The sequence below is a fragment of the Thunnus thynnus genome, chromosome 16 (genome assembly GCF_963924715.1).
Source record: "Thunnus thynnus chromosome 16, fThuThy2.1, whole genome shotgun sequence".
NCBI classification, from domain to species: Eukaryota; Metazoa; Chordata; class Actinopteri; order Scombriformes; family Scombridae; genus Thunnus; species Thunnus thynnus.
The window spans coordinates 2300160-2320105 of record NC_089532.1 but is presented as its reverse complement, the minus strand read 5'-3'; the positions used below and the strand labels follow the sequence as shown (position 1 = coordinate 2320105).

The 19946-nt window shown below is 40.0% G+C and overlaps 1 protein-coding gene across 4 annotated transcripts in view; it reads left to right on the top strand.

The window, feature by feature from the left end:
• LOC137199794 (neuronal PAS domain-containing protein 3) overlaps window positions 1-19946 on the top strand; it is a 373346-nt gene that overhangs the window by 119736 nt on the left and 233664 nt on the right. For 3 of the 4 annotated variants that reach the window (XM_067614341.1, XM_067614340.1, XM_067614342.1), the window contains one exon: window positions 2278-2376. The exons of the other annotated variant lie outside the window; for it this stretch is intronic. In XM_067614341.1, the coding sequence (XP_067470442.1) occupies window positions 2278-2376 (99 nt within the window). The remainder of the gene's footprint in view (window positions 1-2277; window positions 2377-19946) is intronic. 4 annotated transcript variants of the gene reach the window in all.

The following is a 19946-nucleotide window of genomic DNA, read 5'->3' as shown; positions in this document are numbered from 1 at the left end:
CTTTTGTCACCGTCTCCAGAGTCTCTCCTGCGATTGTTCCTGGATTTCTTCCACGGTGGCAGATCTTTTCTCTCTTTCACTCTCGATTTTTAGTTTCACCGAGCTGGAGGCGTACTGTACGCTACCGAGCAGCTAATCTGATAAATACAACGCACTCCTCTGCTATCAATGGCTTCCAGGGGTTTATGGGTCCCCTGTCATATGTGGAAAAAGTTGTATAAATAGTCCTATAATCCTAAATCTACAGCCGAACTGTTATTGGTCGATTTGCATTGTGGGTAATGTATATAATACAGATGTTAATGATCACTGTGATGTTTTACTCAATTCATGTCAAGTCAGGTTTATTTATATGGTGCCAAATCACAACAGAAGTTATCACAGAGCAGTTTTCACATAGAGCAGGTCTAGACTAGAGATCGTCCAACACATCCTCATAATGAAACGACAGTTTAGGTCTAAAAAAAACAACCTATAGTTACGTTCACGCCACTCAGAACGACCCTTTAGCTAGGATTATAATATACCGCTTTCCAAAACTGATGTTTTATGGTGTGACAATGCCGCTTAAGTACAAAAACCACTTGTTAGGTTGAGGGAAAGATCACGGTTTGGGTTAAAATAATCACTTGAAATGTAGTTTATATTACCTTAAAGTTACGCAACCTTTGTTTTCATGGCAACAGTAAAAACCACAGTGTTACAGTCTTTAAAAAAAAATGTCCAGACTCGCGGTTGGAAACAGGAAGTGAACAGTTTTCTCTTGCAGAAAAGTCCACTTTTGTCATCTAACTGTCCAACCAACCTGCCAATCATCTTATCAATTCACCTCATATTGACTGCGTTACTTCTCCGCCTCATAATCACTACGGCTGCTAGATGTCGGCCTGAATTTTAGACCTGTACTGTCGTTTTTCTTGGACGACTGTAATCCAGGAAGAGATGCGTTCAGATGTCTAAAACACAGCAGCATGGGTTGCAAACCTGTTGGTTTGCAACCCATGCTGCTCTGATGTCAAGTGCACATGTTTTGTGATAAATGTGCTGATGCAAAACATTTGATATGATATGAAAATATTCTTTAGGTGGCTCCAGCATTTGTACTGAATCTTGTGAACCAGTCTTTAGATCAGGGGTGTCAAACTCAAATACACAGCGGGCCAACATTGATTAAAAAAAAAAATCTTCCTCCAGATATAAATAAAACCAGCCTTTTACAGCAGCCTCACTTTGTGATATGACTTTTTTTGAACATAATCTGTTGTGAAACCAAACTTCTTTTCATCTCCTCGACTTTCTGGCACCTGTGAGTCACATCCAGGTCTTTGTACTTTGTCGTGGTGTTTCGTTTCATAGTGTCGCCTAACAGTTATATCCACGTTGGCTCCACATACAAGACAAACAGGTCTGTCTTTAGTTATGTAAACAGATATTCTGCCTCCCACCTGTCCACAAAGCTCCTGTTTTTCTTTTCACCATTTTTGGGAGGGGTAGCACTATGACTACTGTCAACAGAGGAGAGGGTGTTTATGGGTCCTGTCCCGATTGACGCACCAGAACACCAGCAGAGCATTCTGGGATTTGTAGTATTAGCAGTACATGTGCTGTATAATACCGGCAGGCCAGCTCTAGTAGTCATTTGGTAAATCAACTTGCCTTTTGAGGAGATGAATCCGTCCCAGTTCAAACCAAATGGAAAATCTTCTTCATGCCTTGTTGCCTCAGTTTATGCACATTTCCACAAAACTCAGCCTGACATGTTTTATATCTTTGGGATCTCACTGTAAATTTACAATAAAGTTCAGAAGATTTGCACAAAGTTTTGCTTCGTACTGACTGCTTCTTTAAATCAGAGAAAGCTGCTGATTGAGGTTTCATTCAGTGTTCATGTTCTCACAGTAGTTTTTCAGGGTTTTTTGCAGCATCTTTTATTTTATTTTGTCCACTGAGATAGAAATGCCCAACATCCTTTCCCACATGAATCTGTACCTGAACTATCATTATTAATTACTGCCTGTCTAAATATATTTTTCAAGATTTTGCAATGAATCATTTGGTGTTTTTGCTGTGTATGATTCTTACTTTCTTGTTTTGTTTTTATTCTTTTTCCTCCTGCTTTCTTGCCTTCTTCTTCTTCTTCATCATTTTTTCCCCCTCCCGTCTCTTTCGTTTCCTCTCTCTCCTCCTCCTCTCTTCTTCTTCTCCTGCTCGTTGTGTCTTATCGCTGTCGTTTTTTAAAGAACCTCTTCACATTTTTTTTGTGTGTGTGTTTCACAGTGACCCCTACTGGGAGCGGCCGGCTAATGCAGGCAGCTGTGCCGCCGCCCGGCCCAAGACCCTTCACCTGGCCGGCCAGCAGCATACCTCCTCACCATGGTAACGTTTGTGTGCGCTCCTAGTAGCAGTAGCAGTAGTAGTAGTACTAGTAGCGGTGTGTCTAGTAGTGTATGTGTGTACTTTTGAATGTGAGTAGATGGATTGCTCAACTTTGTTGTCTTACTCTTAATCTATTTTAATGAAGGAAATATATTTAGAGAGTCGTGTTTCTCAGTCTTTCAGGGTTTTACAAGGTTTACGTGGCAGCTTATCAGGAAATGTTGGTGTTTTGTCTTGTTGTCCTTGTGAATGTCCATGATGATTATGTGTAAAACTCTCTGTGAGTTTCTTTCTTCTTGTTTGTGTGTGTATGGACTCATATTGCAGTCTGGGTTGCAGCTTTTGTAAGATGTTGCCACAAAATCTCATTGTTCCTCTTCAGTCCATCATCCCTCCCTCTTCTTGTCATGCATCTCTCTCTCTCTCCTCCTTCCCTCCTTTCAGAGGTCTTTGTCGGTGAATAGAGAGAAAAAGGGATTTGACACCAGGAAGGGAACTGAGGCCTGATACATTGTGTGTGCGTGTGTGTGTGTGTGTGTGTGTGTGTGTGTGTGTGTGTGTGTGTGTGTGTGGTGGATTACTGTACTGGAGAATAAAGGAGGGATTTGTGTCGGAGTCAGGCGGAGAGCTGAGAAGAGAAGGCAGTTAATAGCTCATTATAGGACGAGCTTAACACCATGTAGGCCTGTATACAAACACACACACACACACACACACACACACACACACACACACACACACACACACATTTTCTGAGTGTTAAGGCCTTTTCACACACTCTCTGATCTACCGCAGATGTCGTGCTGCGACTGTGTTTTATTTTGACCCAGTTAAATTTCATTAAAGATGTGAGATTCTGACCAATACGACATATATTTCATAAATATATACATTCATTAACATATCTAGCTAGAGATTATGTGATGTGTCCACAATAAATCTGCTGTCCAAGCAGCTGTTTGAATCCGTCTGAATGCATAAACCATCAGTCAGCATGGTTTCGATGGTTTGCAAAAGACTTCTAGACTTGGTTAAAAGTGGGTTAAATTCCACTGGAAACTTTAAAAATGTCAGCATTCAAATAATTATATCATCATTAGATATATCATTAAGATGCAGTTTTAGGGTCAAATGTATTCTAGACCTAAAAACAAGAGTTTTCAAACATTTATGCAGCAAGAAAGCAAAAGAAACTGCTACAGGTTTCACTTTCTTTCTGCAATCTATAAATCTTTTTCAATGCATTTGTGTAAAAATGTTCTTCTCAGATCCAAAAATGATAAATTAGTCGCAGACGGAACGAAAACAAAACACTGAAGTATAAACAGCAACATGTTTTCAGGTTTGTTTGACACATTTTTTCAGATTTAATCTGATAATAAATGTTTTCTTTAATGGTTCATTTAGCTTAAAAAACACATAGAGGAACATTTTAGTTTCCTTAGTTTATTTTTTTAAATGCTAAATTTAGAGTTACGTGAGGTTTTTACATTTTTGTTAATTATATCACATAATAACATTAGAAAGTCCCACGAAAACACTGAACTGTGTATTATATCAATGAATAATTATAATAATCATTATGATGCTTCACAAATAAAGTAATGGATGCTACATTAAAGCGTCATGTCTCAGCTTTAACTTGAGTCGTTTTGCATCAGCTCAGGAAGAACCGTGTGCGACTTAAAGCGTTTTTAACACAGCGGCTGAAGTTTAGAAGTGTTTGTTGGGCAGCTGTGTGTCGTTTCACCCGTTAGTTCAGCACAAAGACCTCGGCGCGACTCAGAGTCGACGGAGAGTTGATTGAGGTGGAGTCGTCTGTCAATACGAGGAGCAAAGAGGTGACCGCGCAAGTACAGAAGGTAATAATGAGGCCGGAAGAGAAGCACAAATCTATCAGAGAGAGAGAGATATCAACAGCTGGGCACGTCTGACCAGGAGAGCAGGAGATTGGAAAAATATCAATAAGGAAGGAAGGAAGGACGTGACGGAGGGAGAGAGAGTCCAGGAGAGTGTAAAGAAAAGTAAAGTGTGTGTAGGTTTCCCTGTGTGTGTGTGTGTGTGTGTGTCTGTATGTGTCTCTCTTACTTTTAGTGGTGTGTGTGTGTGTGTGTGTGTATTTGGTTAAGTGTGTGTTTGTGTGTCTAGAAGGTGAAATTGAGATAAATGGTGGAGGAGCTGGGTGGCCACAGAGGCCCCTGATATACACTCTACCTGTCTACTCTGCTTACAGCTCCGTGTGTGTGTGTGTGTGTTTGTGTGTGTGTGTGTGTGCGTGTGTGTGTGTGTGTGTGTGTGTGTGTAGAACATACAGTACATGTGGTGTCTTTGCGTTTCCATCATAGTATTTGTGTTTAGTTTAATTATGTATGTGTGTTTCTCCCTGCATGCACATTTCTGCCTGACTGGGATTACCTGTGATATATATGTATATATGTGTATATATGTGTATATATATATATTTTTTGAGTGTGTGTGTGTGTGTGTGTGTGTGTGTTGCTCTTGATGTGTGTTTAAAAGTGTGTGTAAGTGTGTTTGTGGCGACGACAGAGTGGTTGTAAACGAAAAGAGACAGATGTACCAGGGAGAGCTCGCCCACTGCAGCACTCTAACACACACACACACATATAAACACACACACACATATAAACACACACACACACACACATAAACACACACACACACACACACCAGGGAGCTGCTGTTATTCAAATCGGACCTGAGCGAGGCTGAACGGAGAGAGAGAGAGAGAGAGAGAGAGAGGGAGAGAGGGAGAGTGGGAGAGAGGGAGAGAGAGGGAGAGAGAGAGAGAAGAAGAGGAAACAAAGTGTGAATGAAGAAAGAAAAAGAAGGTGAAAAAAAGATGAAAAATGAAGGAAACAGGAAAAGGAAAGAAGATGTGGACGTTTTGCTTCTTTTCTCCGTTTCCTCCCTCTTTTCTCCACATCCTCTTTTCCTCTCTCTCTGTCACTTCTTTTCTAGATTACTTCCCTTTCTTTCATCTCGTTTCCCTTTCTCCTACAGTTCTCCTTCCTTTTTTGTTTCCTTCCTCCCTCGACACAAACTTTTCACCTCCATTTCTTCCTCACAAAGAGGTGAAAAAGGAGGAGGGGGGGGGGGGGGGGGGTCGCTTTCCTCTTTCCTTCCTTCATTTATTCCCTCTATCTTTATATATTTATATCCTTCTTTCCTCTCCTCCATCAAGTTCACCTTCATACTTGTCTCTCTCTCTCTCTTTCTCTCAGTGTTGGTTTGATGGCGGAGGCGTGATGCGTTCTTGATGTGTGTTTTTTTTTTCCTCTCCCATGTCGCATGAGTCGACTCCTGGCGTGTCGCTGACTTTGTTCAACTTTCTCTCTTTGATGCCACACTTTCTCTCTCACCTTGCCTTTCTCTTCTAACCTACTTTCCTCTCCGATTTTTCTTCCACCTTCCCTGAAAGGAAAAAAAAAAAAACACACAATATAGATTCTCCTTCTCTCTGTCTGTGTCTTTTTTTATTTCGAAGAGAGCGCCTTGAATTCAATAATTTAAGCTTTTCTCTTATTTTGTCTTTTATTTTTCTATATTTTATCATCTACCTGTGTCTTTGTCTGGCAGGAAACATGTTAATAATGGATTGTATAGATTTGAACAGAGGGGAAGTGTGTGTGTGTGTGTGTGTGTGTGTGTGTGTGTGTGTGTGTGTAAGAAGCAGAGAGATCTTTTGAAGTTGTGATGTTTGTAGTCCAGGAGCATTGATCTTGAGGCCCATCTGTCTGATTGCCACTGAAATCAACAGTCAGAATGTTTGATGAGGTTTGTTTGAAATAAATCAGCAGGATGAGTTTTAGCTAATATCACCTGAAACCTTGTTTACCTTCAAGAAATCAAACGGGAAGACAGAAAACATTCAGTAACCACGGCGACGGGTTCACCAGACTCCAGTTGTTGTTGTTTTTTACTGATTTAAAACTGTCTGGGAAGATCAACACAGTTATTACAAGTTTTAACGTTTGAAAATGAAAATCTTCATCTACTTATTTGTTCCTACATTTCCCAGAATCCTCTAGAGAACAGCCTGACCATGTTGATCTAATATGTCGGTTATAGAAGTGTTATACACAGTGTTTGGTGACGCTTCAAAGTTTTCATGGACGTAAATCATCAGTCCAAACATCCCTCCATGTCTCCATGTTCTACTAAATGGATTTACATTGTTCTTGTATCACACTGTAGTATTTAGGGAGGTGGTCAGGGTGGATAGTGAGCAACCAATGACCAGGATGTTGACAACAGATACTGTGTGTCCTGCTGTCTGTGTGTGCTTAACGTCTGCGAAATTACATTTTTACAATTTAATTTACATTTTGTTATTTGACGCTTTTATCGAAGCAAGACATTGAAAAGAGCCTTGATGCAAATTCTTAAGTATTTTTTTTTCTTTTTTATTAAAGTAATAAATGATTGGAAGTTGACATAAAGTAGTGCAATAATCAACAAAGTGCTAAAAGATGCTAAAGTTCACAGAAGAGCTGAGTTTTCAGGCGTTTCTTGAACGCACCAAGTGAGTCAGCAGACCGTGTGGAGGAGCAGGGAACCACAAACTAACAGAGTCTGGATCGTTATTTCATACCAGGCGGTGATGGTTTTACCGTATGTGGTTCATTTGCAGACCGAGTGATCTGTGAGTGATCAGAATGATGTTACAGTTGGGTAAAGATGCACACCTGTCTAGTGTCACAGTTCACTTTTCAAAACCACAGTCTTAACATAACTTTAACCAAGTGTTCTCAGTCGCTGAAACATAACCACAAAAACATTAAAGTAACAATCTCGAAGATCTCCGTTTCGTTCTCTTTGGCGGCACCTTTGGTGATAAACGGTAACTGCAGGTGTGTTTTTTGACCTCACGGATGTCCCAGAGATCCAAACAGTGTAACCCGTGTGACATCATTGCATTAGCTCCGCGGACCAATCACTGCTGGGTGACGGAAAACTGTGAAACTTCCCGGGAATGTTGCCACTGACACCTGTTTCATTTATAGTCATAATACTATAATATTGCAAATGCAAAGGCTTTCATCAGTGGGCCGTATGCTCAATCACCGTTGTGTTACCGCGGTGATAGATAGATAGATTTAACAGACGTTTATTTATTATTTTCCACAATTGGATATTGTTGGAAAACAAATTAAATAGAACAAACAGTGGATATTTTGCAGATAAACCTTTGCAGATATGTTCGTTACCAGAGTTCACAACTTATTTAGCGTTTCACTCTTATAACACTGTTGAGCTCAAGATGGACAGGTTGTAAAGAGAGAATCAAAATCAGCGTAGAACCAGAGATATCATGTTTTTATTCCACACATTTTTCTTCCTCGTCAGAAACCCATCGCCTACATCACCCACAATGCAACTTGACCGCTGACTGTTCAGTTGTAGAGTGGTGTTGTGTTATGCTAGTAGCGGCTAACGTAGCCTGGAGCTGTTAGCCTCCAGCAGAGACGAGGAGCTACAGACTCCTCACTTCTTTCTAATCTTCTTTCTAGTCTCTCAAGTCTCTTCAAGTAGATCTGAATAAATGATCAGCTCCAACCTGAACGTGCGTTGCAGTGATTGGTTGTTGCATGCTTCCGGTTCAAACAGATGGTTCAGCCCGTCTACACTTGAAAACAACCAGCTGTTCCTTTGCTTAAAAGTCACAAATTTTACATCGGAGGAAGCAAAGATGAAAAGTTAACATGAGAAAAGGCACGTGTGGCGTCGCAGCTCTGATCTCATAATCCTTCCATGTCATCCAGTTTAAAGTCCATCTAAAGCAATTATAAATATGTGTTCTGAGTTTCTCGTACCACAGAAAAATGTGTAATTAACCACCCAGACAAATTTGAATGATTAAAAAAAGTCACCAAGTATATAAAATTAGGTTTCAAGATTGTGGAACAATAAGCAGTATTCTCTGCTCTGAAACGCTGGGGGCGTGTCCAGCGGGGGCGTGTCCGCTGGGGGCGTGTCCACTGGGGGTGTGACCACCGGGGACGTGTCCCCGACGCTCCCGTATAAAAATACACAATTTAAAACAGGCCTTGTTTGTAGGTGTAAAGCAAGCAACATGGATGATATTTCAAAAATAAAGTAACATTAAGAGCCACTGTTTCATTCAACACATATTTTGTAGGTAAATGTGGACTCGTTTCAGTAAAAATGTGACTTAAATGACTAGTGATCCATCACCAATCATCATTAAATTGCCATTTTTTTCAATGCAGTTAGGTGCACTTCACGTTATTCACTTCTCTGCTGAAAAGCGGCTTCATTGTGTCCGTCACCCTCGGAGTATTCACCTCTTACCTCGCGCTTTTTGGTGAAGTGCTGGTGACGTCTCAGCTGCACAGCGGACGCTTCAGCTGGGTTTAAGATAACTCCTTGAGCGCTAATGTTGACCAAAAATGGCCCCAACTATGAGAATGTGTGCTTTACCCCTAAATTCCACCGGGCGTGTGTGCGCCGCGTCTGGCCTCTGCCGCTGGCCGCCGGAGCTGATCGCGGCCACTCTAGTCGATGTATCTGATTCCAGCGGGCACGCCGCAGCACATTTCAGAAGCGTCCCAGAAGCGGCTCTCTGCTCCGCTGCGCTAAAGATAGTTGCCTCGTCTATTTTTTTTACGGAGGCTGCGTCAAGCAGCACAGAGCAGATCTAGTTGGGCAGGAAGTCAGACACAGAAACAGCACCGGTCAATTTTCAAAATAAAACACCCCGTGCAGACTCCTGGTCGTAAATCAACAATAAACGCAATTAAAACAGATGAATAAAGAAACCATTTAACTATGTAGCCTACTTAACCATAGCAGAAGCACAAAAATCAAGGAAAATGACCAAATCAACAAAAGCTGAGCAAGTTGACGAAATTGGGCAGTTTAGTTGCCCTGCTACTGCTGTAATTACGGTAGCCTTAAGGCACTTTATCAGCTTTGACTAGGCTGCTGTAATTACTGTAGTAGGAGTGCCCAAAAAATCCTGAACACAGAAATGGTGAAAAACAGTTTAACGCTCTAATTTCACAGTTTAGCACTACATAGTTCAGTCTTTTCACGTTTTCAGCAATTATTTCTAATTCTCTGATTTTCTTTTACACCGACTTTAACTTCCCTGATATGAACCAGTTTTTGGCACCGCTGGACTTCCGTAGAACCGAGAGAATAACACAACTAGATATCATCCAGATAAACATTTGAACTCTTCATTTGGCCTCTCTTTAGATTCCTGAGCACACACAGGAGCCTGTCAGCGAATGCAGCATTACCCTTTCCATACCTGTAAATCCCTCGCCTCCCATCACGCCGCCGTCAGACTGAACAGCTTGTAACTCATCTCTGACACGTGACGTACACCTGAGAGGCGAAGCATGACGCGGCGTCGTCCCAGACTGCTCTCAGGAAAGCGTTAGACATCTTTTCTTTATTTTTTGATGAGTGTTCAATAGCAGCTCTAAAGCGCCAGCCTTCTCCCCCGCCGTCTCTCTCTCTCTCTGATAACAACTCCCTGCTCTCCACGTCTATCCGTCCTCATAACAGCAAATCCCTCACCTCGTTGGACAGCTACCCACCTGTGGCGCCCGCGAAGAATCACTCAAATCCACAGCAAACACACATTTTTTTTATTCACACAACATATATTTACCTTCTCTTATTCCCAGGGTTTTGTTTACAGTGAAAAGATTTGACTTTCACCCGTCTTCACCTGCCTGCGCCTCTGCGCCGCTGCTCGCTGTTGCCCGTGGCACTTTTTTCAGCATCACCCAGGCTTGTTACTGCGGCGAGATTTCTCCCCCACCTGAGGAGGAACGAGTACCGGAGAGACGCCGTGCACATGAAATAAACCTGCTGTTTTACTCCATTACGGCTCCTATAGTCTAGATGTGTTTTAACAGGAGAAGGAAGGAGTTTCCTCTGGTTTTTTTGGGGAGAATATTGTTGCATTTGTGTTATTAAAAGTGAGACGGTGATGGGATGAAGCATCGTAGGATATTTCCATGTCTAATATTTGAGTCATGTGAATTTTGGCAGCAGTATAAACCTTTTATTTCTGTGGTTTTAAAGGCAGTGAAAGCAGCTTTCACCCTCATCAGTAGGCTAAAGACTATTATTACTATTATATCTCCTTCAATCTGTTTTAAATGCTGCTGCAGTTTTAGAATAAATAAAAATCCATAAAGCTCAGTTGCGCTGCGTTTTACCTAATTCCACATTAAAAATGTATGTTTTACTTGTTTGTTTTACAGATGAGAGGAGGCCACTGAGACTTGTTGTGCTATTGTAGCATTTAATCTAACACAGCAGACATAAAATAATCCTGCTGTTTTACTCGATTATGCCGCTCCGTGTGGAATAGACTTTTATCTCTTTCAAAAGGAGAGAAGAGAGTTTTTTTTTTTTTTTTGCTTTTTTTTTACTGCAAGAATTATTTTGTGATTTTTTTTTTGAAAAATGAGACGAAGGCTCGTTTGATGTTTCTCTTTTTAACTGTGATTCATGTTCTGCTGCTTACAGCAACATTACATTTTACAAAAAAAAAACAAACTTGAATTTAAATTGAATATTTGGATGAAATTGGACAGTCAGCCAAAATTTGATTTTTATCTTTTATGTGACTGGACTTATGGTTTTATTTGACACTTTCAGGATCTTTGATAGTTTCTTTCTGTCTTTATTCCTCCTGCTCTTCTCATCACCATCCTTTGGTGTTTTTTTACAGATAAATTTTTATTGCATTTTAGTCTTTATTTGATATTTGACAGTAGAGACGGACATGAAACTGGGAGACTTGAAGGGAAACATTTTCCATCATTTATTCACAGCGTCTGAATGAACTGATGAGACCTTTAGACGTCATGTGACTTACTGTCTGACTCTTTTGTGTTTTGAAGTAAAGGAGGAAGTGACGTTTTTGTAGAAGGGAGGTGGAGGTGGAAGGATACAAAGCATGTGACTTTTCATTTCCTGGTTCCTACAACTGTTGCTTTTTTAGCTACAGCTGTGATCTTTTACCGAGTGATTATTTTGCCTTCATCCTTTACGCCTATGGAACGCAATTAGTGTCAAAATTCGTATCCTTTAATCTCGACATCATAACCGTGTTGAAGCAGAACGCAGAGACTAATACGCATCAATAAATCCACTTTGAAATCAGAGAACAGAGACGATATTTGTAACTGGAGATCTTTGTTCATAAATCATCAAATTTCTGACTTTTTCTCCAGTAAAATCTTTTACAGCCACAGTTTGGACACGACTTCCCGTTCGAGTGTGTTGAGAAGCAAACGCAGCGTTTAAACTCTGTGGAGCTGATTTGCCAAATGTTACAGAAAAAAACTTGGTTTCAAAGAGTTCTAACTTAATGAAGTCTTTACTGTTGAGGTAAACATCAGAACATGTTTATATGAATCTTTTTGTAACTGTGGTTTGATAACAATTTGAAGTCCGATCAGTGTCTGATCAGAAAACACTTGTATGGTTCATTTAGGAGGGAAATTAAAAACAGCATATTTTATAGTTTAGTCAGGACATCTGACACACTTCTAGCTGTCTACGACTTTCTTCAATTCATGTGACTTTGTGCCGAGCAGAACTTCATTCTGGTTTATATCTGTAATCCAGGAGGCATGTTGCATATAAAAGGGGATCCAACCCAGTCACCAGAGCAAGAGTTTCTGCAAACCATGGATATGTTAAATGGCCGTTATCACTTGAATAATGATGTTTTATGATGTGACAACGCTGTGGTTAAGGTCTGGTTAGGTTTAGACACAAAAACCACTTGGTTAGGGTTGGAGAAAGATCATGGTTTCTACAAATGTCCCGACGTCTCACTAAAAACACCCGGTTTTGATGATTTGTCGGTTGATTGGTTTTGAGGTGGTCTGGAACAAACTTCCCAGCCATCCACTGACCCCTCCTCCTCCTCTTAATAAGAAAGTCAGCTCATATATATCTCATGTGAACTACGACACTTTAGAAATGTTAATATGCTACATATCACACATGTTGAAACGTAGATATTCAATGTATCTGTGGTTTGCAGAAGTTTTATTCTGGCAACAAGGCTGAGTAATCTTTGCCTCTATAAATGTTTTACCACAGCAGAGACTAAGAGCATGTCAACTCAGCTAAATTCATAAACACATCTTTTTTTCTCTCTATTTCTCTCCCCTGAAAAACTGAGTGTTTTCCAAAACAGCCTCCAGAGCGTGTAAAATGCCGGCTTGGCGTTGTAGTGTGTTGGGAGCTTTGTAGAAACGCTGACAAAACAGATGGTGGCAGTAACGTGGTGTTTCATTGGAAGAGGAGCAAGAAAGATAACGACATTAATAACAACAATGGCGGACGGCTTCATGCGAGTGTTGTTCTGTTTATTGTCTACTCCGACTTGCTTGTTTAGAGGTAAACATAGCGTTCTACCACCTCTTTCTGCTCGCAGTAAACTAAATATCAGGAAGCCGCTGTGGAAACAGAAACAGTTATATACTGTTTCTTCTTTGCTGGTTTTCTGTGACTGACTTCCTTGTTTGTCCTCTGCACAGAATGACCTGTTCTGGTGTTTTAATGTGAACGGAGACATTTGCAGAAACGAGCTGAAACTCCTGCTGTGGACGTGAAAATGGCATTTTAAAATTTAGCCGCTTAATCAAATCTTTGCATGTGCAGTTCCTTGAACGGCCACTTGAGGCTCCAAAAGTGAGTCAATCCCCATAGACCCCCATGTTAAAATGCCCAACTTTACAGCAGAAATAAACATGTTTACAGCCTGGTACAAACAACGGTTTTGGTCTCTGCAGCTAATTTCCTCTTTCATGACAACTGTACGGAGGGTGAATTTTTTTATAACTCACCCGTTTAAATTTTATTAAGCCGCAAAATTATGCATAAATAAGGGCATGGCTGCTTTGAGTGACAGGTCCGCCAGCCGCTAGGTGGCTTGTTTCAGCCATTCGGCCCCGCCTCTTTGCCCATTTTTGATTGGCCGGGAGTTAGGCAGCGTCACGCACTGCCAAGATGGCGACGGCCGGAGCGGCTCACTTTGAGCTTCAAAACCGCTCTTCAGAAACCAACGGGTGACGTCACGGTAACTACGTCCATATTTTTATACAGTCTGTGGTTTTCACCTTTCAGGATTTGAGTTTTCTGCTCGCTTGAAATCTATTCAAACTCAACGTAACTGTAATTAATTGAAAGTGGAAAAGTGGTACAACTAGTTAAATTATTTACTGAAGCTGAAACAACCTCTTCAAATTCCAACTGAGTGGTTTATTTGCACAAAAATGACAGTAAAAGATGAGCTGAATAGATTTTAAGTAGATTTCAAACAGCAGAACATGAATCTGTCAAATTCTGGTAGTTATAATGTTAATTATAAAACTATTCTCGGCTGAGACGTTCCCAAATCGATTATAAATTAGCTTCTAGACTTGTTTGAATATAGAAACAAACTTCTGTAGTCTGATAGAAACTCCAGTGAACACTTTCCCAGCATGAACCTCTTCATATCTCCTCAAATAAAAACTCCCTCGTCCTCCGACCTGCCTGCTCGAATCACCGTTTTTAAAAAATAAATAACCGACTTCAAACACATGAAAGCTATTATTTCATTCCATTAAGGGCCGCGTGTCGACAGGCGGACGGATAAAAATCTTTTAAATAATTCAGCCTGTTTGTCGAGGAATGGTAGATTTTCAATTAGTGTAAATATATTATAAAAAAACATGAAAAAAAAAAAAAAAGGAAGAATCTGGTGTTCATGTTGAGGCGGTGATAGAGAAAGCCTACAGCGAGCCAGAGCTCAGCCACCACCACCTCTGATGTTCGCCTTATTAATTTCATTTACTCTGTCCAAGGATGGAGAGAGAGAGAGAGAGAGAGAGAGAGAGAGACAGAGAGAGAGAGAGAGAGAGAGAGAGAGAGAGAGAATTTGTAATTCGGTGTTTTTGAAGAAAGAAAAAAAAAAAAAAAGATCAAAGGCAAATTAAGTTGAGCAGGTCCGTGTAATGTGTGATTTAGAAGCCCGGAGCATTTACTGCTCTGTGAGTACGCCAATGAAGCTGCTTTTTAAGATTGTGTGTGTGTGAGTGTTTGAATGTTAACACACACTCATACAGTATGTGTGGGTTTAAAGTGTGTGTGTGTGTGTGTGTCAGTAAATTTGGTGACAGTGTGTGTAGCTGCAGTGTTGTACTGAAATAATATGTTTTATTTTATTTAGTATTTAGTTATTGGAGTATATTTAATATTTACTTTGGTATTTGACAGTATTTTGATTTAGTTTATTATTATTATTATTATTATTATTATTATTATTATTATTATTATGTCATATTTACAGTGTTTTATTTAATTTTATTTAGATTTAATTATTTTTTTAAACATTTTATTTAGTTGCAGTATTAAATACTATTAGTTTGTAGTGGTTGCAGTATAAAGTGTTTGTTTTATTGTTTGAATTTACTTCTTACAGTTTCTGGTGCTATTTTATATTGAAAGTATCTTCTATGTTCATTCAACAAGCTTTTTCTGGAGTTTTTTTTTTAACTGCATCTGCTCAAAAATCAAACTCCATCTGCTGGTGAAGATCATGTTTGAAAAAAAAAAAGTTTATTTAGTTTATTTTCATCTTTTTTTGGTCAAACTACTGTTTCCAAGGTGAAGAATGACATTTATTTTCATTTTCTATGTTATAATTTTTTCTTATTGAGTGGTTGCAGAGTAATCATGTTTGTCTTTTGTTTGACAGTTTTGTATTTTTTTGTATTTACTAGTTTTATTTAATAGTATTTTCTTATTTCATTTTACTTTTATTTAACTTTGTGCGAGTGTCAACGGGTCAAGACAGCAAAACATCAATAAAACAGTAAAATCAGCATCAATATGACTGATTACAGCAGTTGAAACAGTAGCTGCAGCAATAATAACAGGAGCTGTAGTAGTTTATTTGTGTGTGTGTGTGTGTGTGTGTGTGTGTGTGCATGTGTGTGTGTGTGTGTAATGATCCAGCTGTTGGCCGTTGCAGCAGCAGTTTGATTGACAAGCGGCGGCGGCTGCTGTTATTCATGAGCGTCTTTGCTTCACATTTCAGCCATAATTAATAAACTCACACATGCCTGTAAGGTTAGTGTGAAATATTAACGAGATCACACACACACACACACACACACACACACACACACACAGTATGTATAGTGTTGGTAAAGCCTGCTGGAGATGGAGGGGGGGGGGTTAGAGAGAGAGAGACAGGTGGGGGTGGAGGGAGAAGAGAAGAAGACAGGAAGAGAAAGACAAAGTAATAATTAGACCTTCAATTAAAAGATATTTTCATTACCAATTATTCAGCTGATTGCTTTGTTAAACATAAAATGTCAACACACAACAAAAACGTCCATCACAAGTTCCCGGAGCTCACAGGGTCGTCTTCAGATGTCTCCGTTTGTCTTGACCGACAGTCCAAAACCAAAGATATTTCATTTAAGATGTTTAAAAACGCAGAAGAAGAAGCAAATCTTCACACTGGAGAAGCTGCAACCTGAGAATGTTTTGAGTTTTGCTTCATAAACGACTTCATGGATGTGCAGCTTAACCTTTACACACCGCTCAGGTCAAATTTGACTCATTTTTTACATCTGAGAGCTATAGAAATAATGAAAAAATGGGAAAAATTCAACTTTTTAAAAAATGTTTGTGCAGCTGATACACATTTTTGTACACAGAGGGTGTTACAGCTGTTATGTTCTCCTGTTTTATGGCACATAGGACCGTATTATATAGTGTAAACAACTAAAGAATGCATTTTATCTAAAGCTTCATTAAGGATTAATCACCTGTTTATTAATGACTGACGAGGTATGAATAAAACACATTTGCGGTTTGGAAATTTGGACTAATTATGAGAAGATACTGTGGAGAATCAGTAATCTGTGATGTGAGTGAGATGCTGCAGGATGTTTCATGTTAACATGATGCAAGAAACACACACCTGTTATACAGACGGACAGAAAGAGAGACGACGTTATTAGCAACAGCAGCGCTAGCGGTAGTGTTAGCGGTAGCAGCACTAACAGTAGTGAGACTGAATACATTTGTTGTGTACTCTCTGTCACAACACACACACACACACAACACACACACACACACCTGTATCTCCCTGATCCAAGGTGATAGACAGGCCAGATGTGTGAACCTTCTCCCTACACCTGCACACGTTTCTGCTTGTGTTTTTGTGTGTGTTTGTGTGTGTGTGTGTGTGTGTGTGTGTGACAGCCAGTCACCTTGCAGGTCTGCAGCTCACGGCTGCATGAATAAACATGACTGCCTGTCCACATTCACTCCCAGCTCCACTGCACTCGGCTCCACTCTATTCTACTCTATTCTGTTCTGCTCTGTTCTATTGAGTGGGTTTATAAGAGCAGCTGTAGAGAACCGACATGTTGATCATCTTACGTCTCTACTTCTATATTCATTATTGATATTTGACAAATAATTCTCATCACAAGGTCCGCTTGTTTGGTGTCTCTGAAGCTTTCACTTGCATTTCATGGCCGTTATTTTTCCTTTATCTGAATCGAGGGTCTGAGGATAAAGGGTGTTGTACTGTATGGACGGTTGTTGGAGTTGCTCGGTTGCTATGGAGACGGTTTAGTTGTTAATGGAATTTCGATTACTTTATTACAACTAAACCGTACGAGGAGGAAGGCCACAAGATGTGGCTGAAAGTTTCAGAACAACTCGGTCAGAAATGAACCTCCAAGCTTGAATTTTTTAACATTTCTTTGCTGTAACAGAATTGAGATGCAGCGAGGAATATAATCTAGTTATTACAAACTATTAAAAAGAATAAAAAGAATCCATTAAGAGGAAGAGGAGGAAGTGTGTAATCTGACAGTATTTATGTATCTCAGGCTGCTGCTGTTGTGTTTCTGTGGTGTGAAGCAGCTCACAGGACGTCCATCCATGTCAGGGATGTAATTAATTATCAATTAAATAATTTGTTTTTATGTATTTATTGTTCTTTCATTATCATGATATGTCGCACATTAAAACTGTGTGATGATATGACGTGATACTAGGTAATGATGACAGAAAGACAAGATGAAAACAGAAAGAAGAGGACAATAAGAGAGAGAGAGAGAGAGAGAGAGAGAGAGAGGCGTGACAGTGAATTGATGTCTATGAAATGCAGGATGCAGTCAGCGACATCAGAGACATAATTTACCATGAAGAAGCTTTTTACTGCAGCGACTGTCCTGCTGTCTGTCTGTTTGTGTCCGTTTGTCTGTTTCTCTCTATCGGACTCTTTTACATGTATTTAAATAATCTGGTTACAGTCGGCTGATTTCTTTACTGTCGTTTCAACCTGGTTACTGTAATCGGGGATCACAAGTAACCAGGTTTATAATCGGCTGTGATGCATCCTTTTATTTCAAATATTTGAATCCAAAGTGCAACTGAAAGAAACACAAAGTAGCCTGTAGAAGTCTAAATAACTAAGTTTCCACTGCTGAACATTTTGAGCTAACAAACACCAAAAAAAAAAACAAGCCAGAAAGCAGCGTCTTCTGTCTTTAAGACGGTTCAAATCTGTACATCTTCCACATGAAAGTCGCAGATAGAGGAGACATCTGGTTACTGACCTGCTGCATGTAAACACGGATCTCTGGTTTCTGAGTAACCTGGTAACTTAAGTGCATATAAACTTACCGACTGTCGTTAAATGTCTCTTTGTGGCGTCTGTTTTTGTCCAACTTGAGGAAAACGTCTCTACTTCAATCCTAAAAATTCAATTATCAGCCTGTCTGTCTGTGTCTCTGCTTTGCCGCCTTGGAAAATGAGTTTGCAATGTAGAGAAGTTTGTTTTACTGAGTGTGTGTGTGTTTATGTGTACAAAGTGCACACATAAACACACTCCCATTAACAAACCTTGGCCATTAGCCGTATAGCTCTACGTCGGCTCCAGCAGCTCACCTGAGGACTTCATACACCTCTGCCTTTGATTTCTGTTCCAGCCGCCTTTTGATTCGCAAATCATTCACGATTTTTGAAGCTGAACTTGATCTCTAACTTTTAATTGGATTCAGATGCATTTGGCTCGGGCGCAGGAGGCCGTCGGCAGTCGGCTGTCAGAGACTTTTGGGAGGCGAAGCGGCTGCAGCGCTGCCTGGAGTTAGCTCTAATTAACCGTGCATGCCGGTTTATTTTTTAGGGGATAATTCATGTTTTTTTACGGTGCTTGTGGGGTTTTTTTGATCTCTTTGCTTGGACGGAGAGAGAGAGAGAGAGAGAGAGAGAGGTTTTCAAATGTTTTTGCACCCTACTGTCTCAAAACACAGTTTGGTCCAGTGGGATCTGAAAGTTTGGAGACCTGTAGGGGACATTCAGGTGTCTCTGGAGACGCTGAACTCACTGGATGTTAGTAGAGTCAAAGACGGTGTCAGTCAAAGAGGAGGAGAGAGGGTGATGCAGCTGCTGATGGAAGGAAAAGAAAGGAAAAGGTGAAGTCATTGAATCAATACATTTTTCTGAACCCTGAGCATGATTTTGGCAGATTAAAACACTTCTCAACATGTCAAAACGGGGCTAAATTTGTTTAAAATGTGAGTTTTTAAGATGTCTAACTCTTTCTGCAGTATTTAAATGACTATATGATTCAAAACTTTAAGGAATATACACCTATAGGTTTTCTTTTCGAAATGTTCAAAGGTCTGTCTGTTGAGCATGGAGCTGGAGTCAGGATGTGGTTAGCCTAGCTTAGCATAAAGACTGGAAGCAGGGGGAAACAGCTAGCCTCGCTCTGTCCAAATGAAAACAAAGAACTAAATCTACCATCTCATTTAAAGCTCATTAATCTACACATTGTACCTAATTTGTCTCATCAGTACATAAACAGCACTATAAAAGTGAACATTTGTGGTTTTAGGGGAAGTTATGTGTTGGAATTAGATCTTTAGGAAGATACTACCGCCTAGCAAAAAATAGTTCCAGCGTGTAATGTCTCCTAAAACTACATCTCTGTTTTTAATTGGTTTCAAAAATAAGATGCATGTTAATTAGTGGAGTTTAGAGTTGTTGGTAGGTGTATTATCTCACTTTCCTAACTTTGGACAGAGCCGCATGCTTCCAGTCTTTATGCTAAGCTAAGCTAAGCTAACTATGCCCTAACTCCAGTTCTGCACTTAACTCTTACTGCTGACAGCAACTGCTAATACTGGTAATATTACCACTACCACTAATACTTTTACTACTGCTGCTGCTGCTGATACTACTACTACTTCTACTACTACTACTACTAGTGTTAGCATTGGTAAATTGCATATTGGTAATATTGTAAATATGTTAATACTGGTGACTCTACAACTATTACTGCTAATAGAACTGACACTACTTCCATTTGTAATAAATGAGCTTTAGTGGTGTTGGTAGGTGTACTATTCTCACTGTCCTGACTTTGGACAGAGCCAGGCTAGCTGTTTCTGCAAGCTTCCAGTCTTTATGCTAAGCTAAGCTAACCACACCCTGACTCCAGCTCTGCACTTAACTCCTACTGC